Source organism: Cnephaeus nilssonii, assembly GCF_951640355.1.
Source record: "Cnephaeus nilssonii genome assembly, chromosome: 20".
Taxonomy (NCBI): Eukaryota; Metazoa; Chordata; class Mammalia; order Chiroptera; family Vespertilionidae; genus Cnephaeus; species Cnephaeus nilssonii.
Genome location: NC_137091.1, coordinates 10,181,975 through 10,201,226, shown reverse-complemented (window position 1 = coordinate 10,201,226; position 19,252 = coordinate 10,181,975). Strand labels below are relative to the sequence as shown.

The following is a 19,252-nucleotide window of genomic DNA, read 5'->3' as shown; positions in this document are numbered from 1 at the left end:
AAAAACAATATTTTAAAAAAAGGATACATTTTGAAAAAAAAAATTTTTAAAATTTGCCGAAACCGGTTTGGCTCAGTGGATGGAGCATCGGCCTTTGGACTGAAAGGTCCCAGGTTCGATTCCGGTCAAGGGCATGTACCTTGGTTGCGGGCACAACCCCAGTAGGGGGTGTGCAGGAGGCAGCTGATCGATGTTTCTCTCTCATTGATGTTTCTAACTCTATCCCTCTCCCTTCCTCTCTGTAAAAAAAATCAATAAAATATATTTAAAAAAAATTTAATTGGTCACCTTTGGAAGATAGTAGGAAATCCACTCATTATTTTTGAAAACTGGTAAATAAAAGGAAAGAAACAAGCATTGATCCTGCTTTTCCTTACCAGTAGTTCCTCCTGAAGGAACTATTGGTAAACCAATGGTATATGTAGAGAAGTTGCTCCTTAAAGGACTAGTCCAGCTGATAAGTGAAGAAGGAATGAAAGAATTATATTGCCATTTTGTAATCCCTGATGATATTACTGCTGCTACTGTCACAAAAGAGAGACAGCCACCGGAAATAATTATATGCCTTCTGATGAAAGTTCATACCACCACCTATGAAGTATATTTGCTAAATCAAAACAAAAACTGAAAAACTTGAATCTGATCATGCCTCCTTGTCTGTTTTAAAGAGACATTTATAAGAGTATTCGTTGCAGTATTGTTTCTTATAGGGATACATTGGGAACAATCTGTATAGTATCCACAAAAAGAATAGGTAAGTTGTGGTGTATTCATAAGTGGAACACTATATAGCAATGAATATGAGTGAATTAGAGCTTCTTGTCTGGATGTGAGTAATACTCAAAGATGTTGAGTGAAAACAACAGGAATATGATGATAGTTACATAAAGTTTAAAATATTCAAAAACAGTTGTCTTTACATGTATAGTAAGGACATGCAGCATGGCAAAGATGAACAAAACTTTAGAGTTTTGATTATTCCTGGGGTGGAGAGAAGGGAAATGGGATTGAGTGCTTCAATTAAATCTGTAATATTAAAATATTTTAAATTAAATAAATAGGGCATAAAGATTTGATAAAGCTTATTGGTGGGTCAGTGAGTGTTATGTGATTTTTGTGTATTTTTGAGTGAAATATTTCATAACTAGTGACCTAGTGCAGGAAATTTGTGCACATTAAAAGGGGATTAATTAGAGGAAATAATTTAATATTTCTATTTGCCCTTTCTCTATAATAGAAATGTCAGAGATGAAAGAAAATTAATAAAATGTATATGAAAACCTTCCTCCTGTCAGAGTCTGGGGCACACCATGGGACCCAGAGTCAAGTCCCCGCCCACCCACATGCACCTCAAAATCGAGTGAGAACCAGACCCGGCCGCCCCTCCCCCCCCCTTTGGGCTAGATCCAGACCTGGCCAGTCCCACCCTTGTCAAGCCCTGCCGGGCAGGAGGCGTAGCCTCAGGTCTCCTGGCCCGGCGCCAGGATGGGGGGCGTGGCCTGAGGTCCCCCAACCCAGCACCGGGAGGGTGGCGCAGCCTCAGGTCCCCTGTCAAGCCCCACTGGGCGGGGGCGCGGCCTGAGTTCCCCTGTCAAGCCCAGCCAGGCAGGGGGGGTGCAGCGGGGGGGTGCAGTCTGAGGTCCCCCTGCCTGGTGCCAGGGTGGGGGGGCGGCCTGAGGTCCCCTGTCAAGCCCCACCTGGTGGGGGGCGTGGCCTGAGGTCCCCTGGCCTGGCGCTGGGGCAGGGGGAGCAGCCTGAGGTCTTCTGTCAAGCCCTGCCGGGTGGGGGGCATGGCCTGAGGTTCCCTGTCAAGCCCTGCTGGGTGGGGGGGCACGGCCTGAGGTCCCCTGTCAAGCCCCACGTGGGTGGGGGAGGGTGTAGCCTCAGGTCCCTGCTGATTGCTTGTTAAGGCTCCTTAGGGGAACTTGGCCTCAGCTGTGGGTGCAGCCATCTTTGTGACAAAGTGATGGTCAATTAGCATATTCCCTCTTTATTAGATAGGATACATTTTTTCAAGCAATAGGAATGTATTTTTTGTTTGTTTTGTTTTTTCCTTTCTTCTGTCATAAGGGTGAAAAAACAGGTTCTTGGTCTATATAGAGTTTATGTTGCCAGGTTATAGCTTGTTCTTCAAAAGGGTGTGTGTGTGTGTGTGTGTGTGTGTGTGAACTAGAAAGTTATTTCTGAGTACTAAAATGAAATAAAGGTAACTTTAAAAAAGACCTATCAGTTGCAGATCCATTAATGTTTATAGTATTTTAATTGCATCTTTTCATCAAGATGATTGTTCACATCATAAAACCCCTAAGTGTTACATTGAAAAGCAAATGTATATGTGCATTGACCTTGTGGGAAATTGTTCAGAAGCTAACAAAATGGGTTTAGTTTTTTCTAAAGGGTAACCAGATTAAATGTTGATAAAAGTCAATGTTTGTACTTTCTTCAGAAAAATGGAACAAGGCCAGAAACCTGGTAAAGTTCTCTTTTTAAAAATTGCTTTGACATTCAAAGAAAATTGGAACATTGAGTCATACAGAATAACTTGGTAAACATTAAATTGTCAGACTCTACCTCAAATCTACAACAGATTATCCTGGGGTGACTTATATTTCAAAACTCTCCCCGGTGATTTTGATAGTCAGGTTTGGGAACCACTTCTTAAGACACTGTATTTGTTCCAAAGGGGGCTGATAACTCCAATTTCTTAGGTTTGTTGCTAAGGCTGCCTGGAATGCTTCTGGGGAAAAATTTGAGGCCACTTAAAGGATCAGCTGGAGAGAATTAGGCAAGGAATGGAGAATGTTAGGGCTGTCTTCCACAATGTGGCTTCCTTATCATAGTGATGAGGAAACCTGAGGCTTGTTGAAATAATTTAGCTAGAAATAGGATTAGGGAGGCACAGCCCCCTAACTTAGATTGGTTTCTTTCTATTCCACTATGTATTAAATACAGAGAAAGGAATCTTTCTCTGGTGTTTTCTTACTGTTTCTAACCTGAATTGGGTGCCCTTCCTCAGTTGTGTTCACAGCAGCTTGTGCATAACTGTCATAGTATATATGTCATATTTTATGATACATATCCAACTATTGGTCTTGTGCCCTTCTGGGTATCAGTGACAATGTCAAACATATTGGTGTATGCACAACAGGAGTTTACTAAATTAAAGCAAAACCATAGTGTTTCCAAACAATTGGAAAGTAAATATTAAAAAAATCAGTGAGTAGCAAAGAATTTATTACAGTCAGCCCTTTGGGATGAAAGGTGGGGGTGGAGGGAGAAAGTTTCTGTGGAAAAGCAAGTATAGTAAGAGTGTTGTTGACAGGGAGAAACTGATAGTAGGTGAAGAATACAAAACAAACGTCAGCAGGAAAAAGCATAGCCATCCTGGGGATTAGAGATAAGGAATGAACATCCTTCTTAAACTGTTAAGAGTTTCACAAGTATAATAGGATAGCACAATTGTTCTTTATGAACATGTTACCTTAAAAAAAATGTTTCTTTCCATTTACTGAGTTGTATTTTTATAAGATTCTGGTCTTAAACTTTCAAAGTCTTTTTCAAAAAGATTCCAAGACACAAATGCTTTTTTGTTATTTTTTGAAATATATGTTGTTCAAGTTTGGAAGGGGTACACATGATTTCCCTAAGTTGTTTTATTTTCCCTTTTAAATTATAATATGAATTTTTCTAACCATAAGTTAGATATAAGTTCACTTTATCCTGCAGTTTTAAATTTTTTTCTCCTAGTCCAATTTTATTTATCTCTTTGGAATGGATAATGATAGTTCACTGATGCAAAATTTAAGATACAAAAGGATATGTGATGAAAACTGCTTTCTACTTCTAATCACTTAGTTTCTCTCTCTTTATTTTTTTTTCTTTTCTTTTTTTGGTTAATCCTCACCTGAGGATATTTTTTCCATTGATTTTTAGATAGAGTGGGGTGTGGGGGGGAGATAGATAGAGAGAGAGGCTGCCTCCCGAATACACTCCTCCTCCCCCCACCGGGCCTGGGATAGAACCTGCAAGCCAAGTACATGCCCTTGACAGAGCCGATGCTCTAACCACCTAGCAACACCAGCCAGGGCTAGTTTCCCTCTTTATAGGCATTTGTTGGCATCCATTTCTTGGCTCCCCTTCCAGAGATATTTTATACATCTTCAGGCAATGGATTTATATGTTCTCGCCCCCTCCCATTTAAAATACATATTGTCACATCCTGTTTGCACTGTTGTATTAATCTGTCATGAAGATTAGCCCATATCCTATATAATAAAACCCTAATATGCAAATCGACCGAACAGCGGAATGACTGGTTGCTATGACGTGCACTCTGCTTCAGTTTTCCCACCCATAAGATGGGGAAAATGTTACCAGTACTACTGCCTCAGAAGGATCATGTTATGTACTATTTTTTATAATCAGGGCAAAAAAATGTAGCTGCCCATACAACAGCAACCAACAGGGGGCAGCTCCTGCTTTGAGTATCTGCCCCCCAGAGAGGGAGGTGACCGGTGGCGGCAGCGGTGGTGACCGGGGGTGAGGGGGGTGGGTGGGGCTGGTCAGTGGGTGGCGCCAGACCACCAGCCAAGGCGGGTGCCGGTGGGGCCCTCCGCTTGCCCTGCCTGCTGGTCGCCCCACAGATGGCCCTGGTTGCTGGCCAGGCCTAGGGAACCGTACCCTGTATATTGGGAACAGTCTCTTAGATTTAAAAATTAAAACCTGGCAAGGCTACTCTAACACTGAAAAAACAGGATGATGCAGCGATGACATGCATAGACTCTGGCTTGCACATTTTGTGGTCAGTCCTGATTCTGACACTTATAACTGTGTGACAAAGCCAATTACTTAACTTCTCTCTGCTTCAGTTTTCCTACCCATAAGATGGGAAAAATGTTACTACTGTGTCAGAAGGATCATGTTATGTACTACTTTTTATCATCAGGGTAAAAAAATGTAGCTGCCCATACAATAGCAATATGCCTTTCACCTGTATGAAAAGTATGGTCACTGGTGCGTGCAGCGTTCCGGATGGCGAGAGGGATGTCCGACTGCCGGTTTAGGCCTGTAAACCGGCAGTCGGACATCCCCGGAGGGGTCCCGGTTGCAAGAGGATGCAGGCCTGGCTGAGGGACTCCCTCTTCTTTCCCCCCTACTTTCCTCCCCCTGTGCATGAATTTCATACACCAGGCCTCCAGTCAACATATAAGAAGCTTCCTCATTCTTTTTTCCCAGTTGTTTTGACATGCTTGTGATAGTATATCCAGCTTAGTATTTCATTATATGTATGAATCATAATTTGTTAAATGGATGCCTTATTAATGGACACTTATTTCTAATCTTACTGTTTAAAATAATACTACTGTTGAATAATATCCATTATTTTACACACGTGTGAATGAATTATAGTGTAAGTTTCTAAAAGTGCAGTTGTTGAGTCAAAGGGTATGTGTATTTAGATAGGCCAGATCTTTCTTATTACAGTTTGGGCCAGTTTATACTCCTGTCCTTAATGCCCTTGCACTCTTGTGACAATTTTTTATCTTTGTTAATACAGTAGGTTAAAAGTATCTCAGTATGGATTTGATTTGCATTTCTTTTTTTGTAATAATTTCACTAAGGCATTTAAAAATATATGTTTCTTATTGATTTCAGAGAGGAAGGGAGAGGGAGAGATAGAAACATCAGTAGTGAGAGAGAATCATTGATTAGCTGCCTCCTGCATGCCCCACACTGGGGATTGAGTTCTCAACCTGCACATATGGCCTGACCGGGAATCAAACTGTGACTTCCTGGTTCATAGGTTGACGCTCAGTCATTGAGCTACGCTAGCCAGCCCACTAAGGCATTTTTGTATATCGTATAATCACTTTTTAAATAGTATTTTTTAAAATATATTTTATTCATTTTTTACAGAGAGGAAGAGAGAGGGATAGAGAGTTAGAAACATCGATGAGAGAGAATCATCGATCAGCTGCCTCTTGCACACCCCCTACTGGGGATGTGCTTGCAACCAAGGCACATGCCCTTGACCGGAATCGAACCTGGGACCTTTCTGTCCGCAGGCCGACGCTCTATCCACTGAGCCAAACCGGTTTTGGCACGTATAATCACTTTTTATTAAGTGTACAATTCAATGATTTTTTTTTTCTTTTAGTAAAACTCTAGTTGGGTTTGCATTTGTTTTATGAAGATATTGAACTCCATTTCATGTTTGAATTATTTTTGTTTTCTTTGAATTGTTCATATTTTTGGTCCATTTTTATATTGAATTGTTGGTCTTTAAAAAAAATCAATTTATAGGATCCTGTTACATAGGATTTCATGACTGTGAATTAATATTTTTTCCAAGTTTGTCATTTGTCTTTTGACTTTGCTCACAGGTAAAAGCAAAAATTTTCTGGTGTGAATATAAAAGCTGGGCTGTTTACTGGGATCTTAAAGCATTTGCTAGATTTGCGGGTTAGCAGTGTTTCACCTGGGATTTCGAGTAGCCTTCAGTGAGGAGTAATAGTACTGGATGAATTTGAGATTGTTACCTAAGGAGTGGATACTTGATTACTTGATTACTAAGTTTACTTGATTACTATTTTTCTTGTGTAGCTCACACAGAAAGTTGAATTGTGTTTTAGTGATTGTTGGATATCCTCCCTTCCACACCCCATTGTACCGCCCTCTAACCTTTTTCTTTTTCAACATGTGAAAACTTTGATAACATTCCTGTTAAAACATGGTACATTCTCAGCACTGTTGCTAGCTACCTCCACCTAAGTGTGAAGTGTGATCTGGGTTAATCTTTCATCGGAGAATGTTTTTCAAGTGCCATTTCCAGCTGTATAATCTTATGTTTCCCCTAAAAATTGTCACCTTTAAAAAATAAATTCTTATTCTTAAAGCAAAATCACTGTACCATTGGGAATATTAAAAAGAATTAATTTAGTATTTGTTCTTTTAAATTTTAGTTTATATTTTTGCTGTTTAGGTTTTAGGTAAGTTTTAAATAAATATCACAAAAGCAACAAATTCTACTCACCAGTCACTGATGACTTTTAGTGTGACTAACTTAAAACTTGGTCCTAAAAAATACAAAGTAATGTTAATGCCTTTCTCATTAGATTATCTTAATAAGATATTTTTGGGTAATTTATTGTGTAATGCCTGTTTCTTGCCAGAAGCACGATTCAGTAAATATGATAAAAATTTCAGTGATATCTGATTCTAAGAACATTTCCTTTCTCTTCTAAAATATTTATTCAAACTTACTAAATGGAAAGATTTTAAAACCTTCAGTTTGAAAGTTAAAAGATTTTTCTAATAATGTTTTAGCTTCTGATTTTTCTCATTCACTTCAGTAATTTTTCTGCTGACATTGTGAAAATGACTTTATCACCTTCTATTTCAGAAATTTTTTAAAAATTTAACTTGAATGTATAGGGGAAAGGAAATGGTTACTACCTAATTTTTGTCGATCTCAGAAGACATTTTTGTTTTGGATCCTGATGATTCCCTCTTCTTTGACTTGCTCATGATAGTTTCTGCTACCTTTAGGTGTTTTTTAATGCAGGTACATTAAGAGAACAATTTTTAAACAACTTGATAAAATTTTATTTGTGAACTCTTACTTTTCTCTATTTTACTTTTGAACTTACAGGCAAATTCAGGCAGAAAGTAGTCTCACAGGATCTTAGATTCCTGTATACGTGGGTCTGCATTTGAGCCCCTTCCTTTGCGAATGTGGTGATTCTATATGGGAGCATAGTTTGAAAAACTCTTGGGGAGTCTTAACTGTGTACACCCTTTGAAAATTACTCCTCTAGAGGGTATGTTTGACCTTTTCCATGTTAAGATGGAATGATAAAATACAGCATAGTGATTGTAACATTCAAGAAAAACTAAGTAGAAACAAACTGTTTAACTACAAAGACTCTTAAGCTCTGAGTATTTCTAACAATTATATAAAGAAAAAAAGCGTATAAAAATTTTAGGTTAATTCCACTACTGAGTTTTCCTCTGGCTTTTTTTCTTCTTCTATATTTGATTCTTAAACCCTTACTTCTCCCATATTATTGGTTTAAGCCCTAAGTGTAGCACTTTCTTTTTTTAAAAAAAATATTTTTATTGATTTCAGAGAGGAAGAGAGAGAGAGAGAAACATCAGTGGTGAGAGAGCATATCAATTGGTTGCCTCCTGCACGTCCCCCACTGGGGATCGAGCCCACAACCTGAGCATGTACCCTTGACAGGAATCGAACCCAGAACCTTTCAGTCCACAGGCTGACGTTCTATCCACTAAGCCAAACAGGCTAGGGCTGTAGCACTTTCAACATTATATTAAATTTAGTTATTGTCTGTCTCTTCTGCAGTTGTACATTCCTGATGTGCAGGGCAGCAGTCTTTGGCACTTTGATGTATTTCCAGTTTTTGAAATTTTTGATATTCAAAATAGGAACCAGACTTTAAATGAGTTAAGTACTCATTTAGTAACCTGGGGATTAAATTAGGAATTGGGTTTATTAACACATTGTGAACGGATCACGAGAATTCTCGCTTCACATTACAGTGTTATACAAAGTATCATACTTTAAAAAGATATTAGCTTGTAAGAACATGTAATAAATAACTTCAGAATGCAATGGGTATTTAATTTTAAAGAGTGCCTTTAACATTTATGTAAAACGTTTTTTTGTACTTGTTCAATAGAAATTTATCTGGCCATTGGGTAAAGCCAGCAATAAAACTACTGGTCCGCAATGTGTTAATACCTTGTAATACTTTTGCATGAATTTGTAGAACTAAGGTAAGCTTCTTGTCATAGAACCTTGACAAGATGAACTGTTTTAAGACTTGATTACTATTAAGCTACCCAAAGATCCTAAATCTTTGTCATTTAGATGGTTTGATGATACTGGTTATATCTATTTAATCTGGGTTAAAAACATTTCCTGATTGTGGCAGCAATTTCTTAATTTCTTTCTTTTTTTTATTTGCAGTTGGAGTGCCTCAAGCTTATTGCCTCTCAAAAATTCACAGACAAACGCATTGGCTACTTAGGGGCAATGCTGTTATTAGATGAAAGACAAGATGTCCATCTTCTCATGACCAACTGTATCAAAAAGTAAGTTTTTTTTAAAAGTTATAGAATTGATTAATTTATTTAGTATTAAATCTTACTTTGCTTTGTCATACTTTATTGTCTCTTTATATATATATACCGGACTAGATGCCCGGTGCACAGATTTGTGCACTAGTGGGGGGCATGGCCTGTAGGGATTGGCCTGCTATGGGAGCGTTGCTCATCTCGGTCAGCTAAGTGGCTGTGGACCCGCCCTCTGAGTGGCTGCTCCCGCTGCTGGAGCAGCCACTCATTCCTGTCAGCCAAGTAGCTCTCCCACTGTGGGAGCGCACTGACCACCAGGGGGCAGCTCCTGCGTTGAGCCCCTGGTGGTCAGTGTGCGTCATAGTGACTGGTTGACCTGTCGTTCTGGTTGTTCTGCCGTTCGGTTGCTGGGCTTTTATTATATAGGATTTTTTTCTTTCTTTTTTTTCCCCATCACCATTTATCCCCCCTATACTCTCTTCCACCCCCACTTTCTTCCCCCCAAAATCACCACACTGTCATCTGTGTTCATGAGTAAGAAGTAAGTCTTAATCTTTCCTTCTAAGGACTATTTTGTGATTTTAGGTCTTTCCTATAATATGATACCAGTAAATCTTGACATCTTCTATTTACTGGTTTTATATATACTCTCTAGAATATATTTCAATTGCTTTTGGTTCTGTAGCTTAAATGTAAAGAGATTTAGCAAAGGCTTAAAACTTCTGTAGGGGATAATTTAATTAAATAAAAGTATTGCTATACATCTTCAGGCATAAGAGCACAATTTACCAATGAAATAACATTTGGGCCTTCATAGAATAGAAAAGGCATTGGTAAATTTGAGCTTTCTTATCTTATATTTCTAGGACTTTGAATAACATGAATAATGAACATGTTACATTTATTAAAGAATTACCCGTGTATATTCTAAATAAACACTACTTAAAAATAAAGAGAAATCTTGTCTGTGGTCTAATCCAAGATATCCATTGTGTGGAATTATATGTAGCCCTATGAATATTTGTGTATAAGTCATTTTTTTTAAATGGGTGCTTTACTGATCTACTAGTCCAGTCGTGTTTGTTTAACTTACAAACTGAGGAATGCTTGCCATTATGAAGAAATTAGAGGACCCAAGCAGGGAATTTAGCAGTTCTTTCCAGCATTTTTCTTATAACACATTTCTGTTAGAAAGGCATAGAAGTTCTGATGGCCTCTTGGTTAAAGGTACTTTTTGGATTGTTTTAATTTGTTTAATCTCCTTTTTGAGATTTCTATTTTATTTGCAGTATTTGTGTATTTGACATAAAATAGAGTTGGGGGGTAGAGATGATCTAATTTGTAGATACTGAACTCTTACAATTTTCTGTGAAAAAATAATGTTCTACTTTAAAATTTCCTAATGGACACCTGTCTGGCGTAGCTCAGTGGTTGAGCGTCCACCTATGAGGTCATGGTTCGATTCCCAGTCAGGGCACATGCCCAGGTTGGGGGCTCAATCCCCAGTGTGGTGCATACAAGAAGCAGCTAATCAATGATTCTTTCTCATCATTGATGTTTCTGTCTCTCTCTCCCTTCCTTTCTGAAATCAATAAAAATGTATTAAAAAAACAATTTCCCAATGGACAATGAGAAATTCCAAAATAAGAATTAATGATTTGGTTGTAAATATTGCATGTATCATGTAAATATATTGAGTCTGTGAACATAATTTTGGGAAAATCTTGTTTTTTGGTCTTGAAATAAATATTAATAATGAAAATACTAAGTTGATTCATTTATTCAACCAGTATTTATTGCATACCTGTTGCATGCCAGGAGCTGTTGTAACCTGTGGGGATGGAGAATTTAAAAAATGGAACAGATTCTTGGTATCATGAAGGTTACATTCTAGATGTTCAGCATGACTCTTTTATACATTTACTCTGGACAGGCCTTTGAGAGTTTCTTAAATTTTTGTTCTTTCATGCTCTGTTGCCCTTATTACCCAAGCCTTCAATCACATGCTGATAATTTGGCAGTTCTGCCTTGCAGCAAGTTCATATTAGAGAGTTAATACCAAACTCAAGTATAGCTTGGTAAAAATTGAAGAATGAGGCACATAGGCAAAGAAGAAATCTTTGTGTTTAATTTTAATGAGACCCAGCCAAACCCCAAGTGAATTTAGGAGTTATTAATAGTTAGAAATTGATATGGCACTTTCAGTCTAAGCTCTTATGAAGGACTTTGGATCATTTGTTTATTTTTTTAATCTGATAACGAGTGGGATTTTTCTGGTTGCTTTTTTGTGTGCTTTTCCCCCCTCTTTGTTTGTATTATAGGACATCGTAGTGTACCAGCAGTTTTTATGTTTCTTAATGAATGTTTACCCCATTGTTCATTGGCCTAGAAAACTCATAAGACATTAAATCCTTAAAAATTGGATATATTTTAAGAACTTGCATTATGCAAATTAATTACTATAAAATGAATGAAAAGTCAATTAAATATTCTTAGCAACTGGAAGCCTAAATGGTAAAGCCATGGTTAGTAAGCTTCATTTTACCAGTAATTTTAACTTAAAATACTCAAATTGGTGGACAGAGCAGCCTGGCCTTCTTTTCCTTCCTTCGCTCTTCAGTAAAGACTGAAACCATTTATTAGTTTATTTAAAATGACCCGTTATGAACCCGTTACGTGTTAAAATAAATAACATTTTTAAATGAAAAGAAATGTTTTTCATAACAAAAACAATTCAGTGAGAAGAATGGCATTATTTTACATTTTTAAAAATCTCTGTAGTATCTGGCCTAATACGTGCTCCTGTTTTCAATTTCTTGTATGTTTTTTGTTTTTGTTAATTCTCATCTGAGAATATTTTTTCCATTGATTTTTAGAGAGTGGAAGGGAAGGGGAGAGACGGAGAGAAACATCAATGGTAGAGGCACATTGATTGGTTGCCTCCTGCATATGTCCCAATTGGGGCTGGGGATCAAACCTGCAACCCAGGTATATGCCCTTGACTGGAATTAAACCTGCGATCCTTCAATTGGTGGGCCGATGCTTTATCCACTGAGCCAAACCGGCTGGGGCTTTTGTGTTATGTTTTAATTGAAGTATATGAAGATTCAGCCTTTTACAGATAATGTAGTTAGAAAAAGGAAGGTGATGTTAATAATCTTTCAAATAACTATGGATAGTCTTTTATACTATACCAAAACTACACAAGTGGTAGTTTCTTAAGGGTTAGTTACAATGTAGAATCTGAAACCTATCAATAAAGTTTGGTATTTTTAATCATGCCTAAGGCATTTGGAAAAAAGTTGGCTCACCAAGTTAAAGTACTGGTAGATAGACAGTCAAGTCAACCTCATAGTGGTAATACAAATTTTCCAAACTCGGTTATTGGCAACGAATATCATCAGTTGTTGCTCAAGTGGTAGGCTTACCTGGCTCTTTTTCTAGAAAATGTCTGCCAGCTATCCAAATATTAATAATTATAGTTGTCTGTCAGTTATTTTTCAAATAAAAATAATGTCCATTTTAAAAGCAGCTAGGTCATAGTTTAGCTGGTAAATGAAATACGGGTACAGGTGCTTTTATCTGAGATTGCCACATCAGTATGTGGCAGGAGTTCTTTATGCATACTTGCCATTTTGTCACACAGAATATTTTAAAATGTGTGCTCAGACCTTGGCATGGCTTGCTCAGTTGGTTAGCGTTATCCTGATATAAACCAAGTTGTAGGTTCGATCTCCGGTGAGGGTACATAAAAGAAGCAACCAATGAATGCATAAATAAGTGGAACATCAAATTGATGTTTCTTTCTCTCCCTCTCCCTTCCTCTCGCTCTAAAATAAAAAAAAATTTTTTACTGTGTATTCAGAAGTTAAGATTCCTTCCTTCCTTCCTTCCTTCCTTCCTTCCTTCCTTCCTTCCTTCCTTCCTTCCTTCCTTCCTTCCTTCCTTCCTTCCTTCGTGAGTGTGTGCCCATGAATACAATGGTTACTAGTACAGTTCAGTGCCACTGCTTTGATTTGTACTAATGAGCTAGTAGTTTTTCCCACCACCAGTGAAAATGCCAGTACAGTTGACAAATAATGGGTTAATATTGTGAAAATAGCTCAGATCTCATGGACCCCCTAAAACACTCTCAGGGACTCCCAGAGATCCGTTAACCATACTTTGAGAACCACCAGATTAAAGGATACTAAAATGCTCTTAATGCTGGTAGCATAACTCATACAATAATTAAGCTTCTGAATAGTTAAGAGTTGATGATAATACATAGATGAATTTACTGGCTTACGCTTATAATATTTCAGCTTTTCTAAAGTAAAACCTTGTTTGTTTGAAAATAATTTTGTGAAGTAATCTATGCTTATTTGAAATAGGATTTTGTGTATCTGTATCACCAGATACTGGACCACTATAAATATCTAGCTTAGTTTATTAATTAGCTAATTATTTATTTACTATTTTTTCTTCTTTTGAATAACAGTGTAAAAAATAATGTCAAGTTTTATACCATACCATAAGATCAGAAGGTTTCAGTGTTTCTGTTGTAATGGTTAAGTCATCTTAAATGCTTTAGCAGTAGAGATTGTGTTTTCTGATATTTTTTGTGGGGGAAAGGTTTTGGTTAATATATATTGAACTATTTTTGTTAATTGTAGAGCATATTAAACATCTTTCAAAGATACAGTTGTGCTTCATATTTCTATCATTACCAGTTTTTATTTTCAGTGGGTTGCTGAGTTTTCTAAAGTGGGTTGCCATTAACATCTAAGAGATAACGTCTAATTTCTGTTGCTTCGGTATTTGGAAACATCAAGTTGTAAGTTTGTATGAGGGACTGTCAGTCAGTTTGCAGTACTGGTAAATTTTTGTTGTTGGTAATCCTCACCCGAGGATATTTTTACATTGATTTTCAGGGAGAGTGGAAGAGAGAGGGAAAGACAGAGAGAAAAATGTGTGTGAGAGAAACACATCAATTGGTTGCCTCCTGCAAGAGCCCCGACCAGGGCCTGGGCCAAGGAGGAGCCTGCAACCAAGGTACAGACTGGGACTCGAACCCAGGACTCTTTGGTCCGCAGGCCAATGCTCTATCCGCTGAGCCAAACCAACTAGGGCTGCACTATTGGTAATTTGTAATAAAATTAGAATAAATATTTTTCGCAAGATATAATCCTATTAATCATTTTCCTTATCGGAGAAATTATGAATTATTCAGAGCTACCTCTTTACTGGTAGATTGTGAAGCTGCTTTTTGTTGTTGTTAATTCTCACCTGAGGATATTTTTTCCATTGCTTTTTCAGAGAGAGTAGAAGGGAGGGAGGGGAAGAGAGAGAGAAACATGGATGTGAGAGAGAGACATCACACATTGATTGGTTGCCTCCCGCATACACCCCCAAGGGGGCAGGGAGCTAACGTGCAACCCAGGTATGTGCCCTTGACTAGGACTGGAACCCGAGACCCTTTGGTATGAGGGCTGACATTCTAACCACTGAGCCACATTGGCCATGAGATTGGTTGCCCTGTCTTAATTAGTTAAAACCTTTTCTTGTGAAGCTTCTTCATGGGGAGCACCAGACACAACACATTCATTTCTACCTTTTTCTTTCTTTTGCAGTGATCTTAATCATAGCACGCAGTATGTACAGGGGCTAGCACTTTGTACCCTCGGCTGTATGGGCTCCTCAGAAATGTGCAGAGATCTTGCAGGAGAGGTAGAGAAACTCCTGAAAACCTCCAACTCTTACTTAAGAAAAAAGGTAACAGTTAGTAAAACTAAATGTCTGTGTTAGTGTTAGGGAGTATTATGGAAATGAGAAAGCAAATTATTCATTTTTGAAACCTCTGATGTTAATATGTAACATGTCTTTCTCTGTACAGTAGATGTATTTTAAATGATTATATATGAATCAGGTGTTTATAAATCAAAATCTATTTTTATACTGATTTTGGAGGTTTTTTTTTGTTACTAATTAACTCTCCAGTTGATAAGTGATTGTGAACACTTTAATTCTTTTAATTCCTCTTTTTCAGGGAAATGATTTATAAACCAACCATAACTAGATATCCTAGATGGCATATTTGCTTCCTAAATTACCTGATTCTAAACAGTATTAAAGTGATAATGAATCAGTATTTATAAATTTACTTCCATCCTAATAATTAGTGCCCATGCCTTTGTCCTAGTGCCTTTAAATCTGTGGAGTGCACTTCCATTGGGACCTAGATAATTATTAGGGAATGATAAAGAACATACTTTCTAAAATTGGTATGTCTAAATGGAGTAGTAATGCATGACAATGATCTTAGTCTCTGCTTTTATTTGTTTTTGTAAACATTTTATTGTTACTTTTTGTGTTCGAACCCTAAAACCTTAATAAATAAAGGTTATAAAATGTAGAACTCCAAGAAGTGAAGACACACTACTGTGCCTTTCTGTATTAATGGTGTGAGGCAGAGGTGTTGATCTGTTTTCCAGGATCAAACACTGTTAACGATGGCTGCAAACCAAATACAGTCCTATCTCTTAAAGAATGTGTGGGCTGCTCTTGTTCAGAAAGTACATTATTTCCTTAAATAGTGTAAATTAGGGGGAAAAATCTTTTTTTCTCATGGGAAGAATTAGTTAAAACCTTTTCTTGTTAATGTGTCTAAACTTATATAGTATTCTACTTCAACAAATATGGTTAGTTTATGGGGTAACCAAAATCAGTCTCTGAAAGTACCTTTCATTCCAGTAAGCAAGCTATGACAGTCTTTTCTGCAGGAGAGATTAGCTAAATATCTTTCAAATGATTTTCTTGATGTCAGTCAGCAGAGAGTGAATTGAGGAAGATATAGGTATTATGAGAAGTAACAGCAGATTTAAAGCATCTGCAGTATGTATCTTTCAGTTGCATGATGTTTTTATAAAATCCTTGTTTGGTCATCTTACTCAGGAATGATTATCATAGATGGAAGACTTTATTTTTTACTTTGAAAGGCCACATAAGTTATGTTTAACTTGCTTGGTAAATTCATGTTAATCATGGTCTAGTTTAGAAAATTTTTATCTACTTATTTTGCAATATATGAATAGAGGGTCAGGTGAGCTAGAAGTTCTCATTGATGCAATAGTACATATAAATTAGAAAGCCCTAACCTGTTAATAAATCTGATATCTTTTTTCTTCTTTATTTTTCTAGTAGGTGAACTAGTTGATAAGGGTTTTTTGTTGTTGTTCTTTATACGATTAGTTGCCCTGTCTTAATTGAAATAAATCTTTTGTCTTTTTAATTTTTTTTATAGGCAGCACTGTGTGCTGTTCATGTCATCAGGAAGGTTCCTGAACTTATGGAGATGTTTTTACCAGCAACAAAAAACTTATTGAATGAAAAGAACCATGGTAATGTGATTTGGGTGCATTTGGTAAAGTACTGAGGGAGAAGGGGAAAGAGAAAAAGCTTTGGGCAGTGTTAGCCTTCTGTCTCAGTGCAGTGCAGTTGCTTTTCTGCTGTGCTGGACACTTTTCCAGGAAGGGCTGATCAGTCCAATCTCTCTTCCACTCTCATTTCCTAGTTTTACAATTAGAGATTAACTTCTTCATAGCAAATTTGTTTTTCATTTCTGGTCCTCTTTTATTATACTAAAAGTACTGTATTAAGTTACTAATATTCATTGTAATATACAAATGATGCCATCCTCGATTTTCATCTGTAAAATTCTTTGATTTCCTGGCTACTTTATATTAGAGAAAAAAATTATTTATTGCTTTGTGGTAAGAGTATAAGATTTGTGAAAATCCTTTTAGGTTACTTGTAACAGGAATTTGTAATGCGTACTCAGATATGTTTATATAAAAGTTAAGAGGAATTAATATGTAACTATTCTTTCCCAAACATTTTATTGTTATTTTGAAGTCAGTGAAGCAAGCTTTGAGTAAAGAAAATGCGTGTCCTAAATGCAAAGAGAAAAAAATGGTAGGGTGTATTTAATTTGATTAATTCCATCATAAAACTAGAAGGCTCAAAAAATACTTGTTGAACAAATGAATGTTTAGGGCACTTATTATTAGTGGAAACTATTGTGTGATTTTTTTCCCACTCATTATGGAACAAGCAAATTCACTTTGTCATCCACAATGACTGTACCTTGAAGTTCTGATTTATTTTATCTGGAAATTTAACTTCTCATTAAGATGTTTGCTTCTTGAATTGTCTATCAGAACTCAGCTAAGAGCATAATAAGTATGGAGCAGTTGATACCTAGCTTATATTGACTGTGAGCATGTCTTTATGTATATTCTCAGATGGAGAGACACATGTACTGGTTGTCTTTTTTTAATTTTTAAAATATATTTTTATTGATTTCAGGGAGGAAGGGAGAGGGAGAGAGATAGAAACATCAATGATGAGAGAAAAATCATTGATCACCTGCCTCCTGCATGCCCTACACGGGGTCGAGCCCACAACCTGGGCATGTGCCCTGACTGGAATTGAACCGTGACCTTCTGGTTCATAGGTCGACCCTCAACCACTGAGCCACGCTGGCTGGCTGGACTGGTTGTCATATTTTAGAAAGCAATTATTTTGGTCAGGTAATTGTTTAAAATATTCTAATTTGACTGACTTAACCATTAAGCATCTATTAAATACCTCCTTTGTATTCACCTTAATGCTTAGATTCTTCGGGAGATTAAAAAACAAAAGTAGCAACTATCCTTTTGAAAGTGACCTTCAGATCTCAAAGTCCTGTTCTACAAAGTTGACTAATAAATCCAGCCTCATTTTTAGTTTTCATTTGCTCATTTCTTTCAGGTGTCCTTCACACATCTGTAGTCCTCCTCACAGAAATGTGTGAGCGAAGCCCAGACATGCTTGCACATTTCAGAAAGGTAGGTGCCATTCGATATGCTAAGTCTTTCCTGAAAATGATTTTTCTGAAAAGTACATGATGTTCTCACTTGTAAATTTTCTTTTGAAAGGAAGCTATGGAGCTGAATAAAGGACTTAACCAGCGCCACTGTGTTTCGGGCTGGAAGCCAGACTTAGGCATATTAAGAACTAGCAATAGTACAGTGTTTTTTACCTTTTATAATAGAAGTCTTCACTCATTGTTGGCAGACACACCAATTTCCCATGTGCTTTATCTGCTGTTTTCACATTAAAGTCAGAAAATGTAACCTGTGGTCAGATTATAAACAGGAATGTGTTTGTGTGGTTTATTTATTATTTTTAGGCAGGTGATCTCATTTTTTTTAAAAGGTGAAAACTGCAGACTGAACTTTGACATTAACTTTTACCGAATATAGGTTCCCCCACTGTTCATTTTAGGCTGTTGACTTCGGTAATGGAAGTCTCTAGCTTTGTTAATTCTCTCCTTTCCTCCATTTCTTACAGCATTCTAAAGTGGAAATTTTTGTTTTCTCCACTGACTTTTAGAAGACAGTAGTAAGGAGGACTCAGAAGAAGACTGTTCTTTGAGTTATATGCATTTACTTTTTTTTTTAATAGGGCGCTGAGCACTCCATAGTGGGGCTTACTTTGTACTTTAGATCTGATGAGGTTCTAATAGCAGTTCTTTTTCCCCCCATTTTCATCCCCTTAGATGTTTATGTCTTGATTAAATTATTGTAAAATAGTATGAGACCCGTATCTGTCCCTAATGCTTGCTTTGTATGTTTTGTTCCTGTTGTCTGTTTGGAATCCTGCTGTATGTTAGAATGAAAAGGTAAGAATTAACCCTCTTTTAGATGGTGCATGCTGGCATTAGGTTCTTAGTGGCTGTTAAAAATATACTAATGCTGAAGCTATGCTTAATACTGTGAGTTATTTGTTCTAGCATTTTTGGCTAACTCCCTAGTCCAGTTTTTTGTCTTGTCACTTAAACTTGATTCCAAAGTCAGCCTTGGATTTCAGTTGTAGCCTTTCCTGAATTGTCAGCCTCCTTCTCTGCCTTTCCTTTATCTTTGCTTGAGAAACCTTGAGCAGTTTCCCAGTGGTTTTGGTGATGGCAATTCCAGATCAGTTTGGAGCCTTGACACAAACACTACTTCTTTTTGAAGTAGATATTTTAGAACCATATGTGGGTAACCTCAGACTTTAAAAAGCTTCATGTGTATTTCTGAGCTTTCAGTTCAGACTTAGAGCTTTTATTTCCCCCTAACATGCACTTATCTTGCCT

The 19,252-nt window shown here is 37.1% G+C and overlaps 1 protein-coding gene across 2 annotated transcripts in view; it reads left to right on the top strand.

Moving 5' to 3' along the window:
• AP1G1 (adaptor related protein complex 1 subunit gamma 1) overlaps window positions 1-19,252 on the top strand; it is a gene marked incomplete at its 5' end in the record, with an annotated part of 92,089 nt that overhangs the window by 34,085 nt on the left and 38,752 nt on the right. For both annotated transcript variants that reach the window (XM_079800328.1, XM_079800327.1), the window contains 4 exons: window positions 8,990-9,114; window positions 14,709-14,850; window positions 16,379-16,475; window positions 17,887-17,963. In XM_079800328.1, the coding sequence (XP_079656454.1) occupies window positions 8,990-9,114; window positions 14,709-14,850; window positions 16,379-16,475; window positions 17,887-17,963 (441 nt within the window). The remainder of the gene's footprint in view (window positions 1-8,989; window positions 9,115-14,708; window positions 14,851-16,378; window positions 16,476-17,886; window positions 17,964-19,252) is intronic.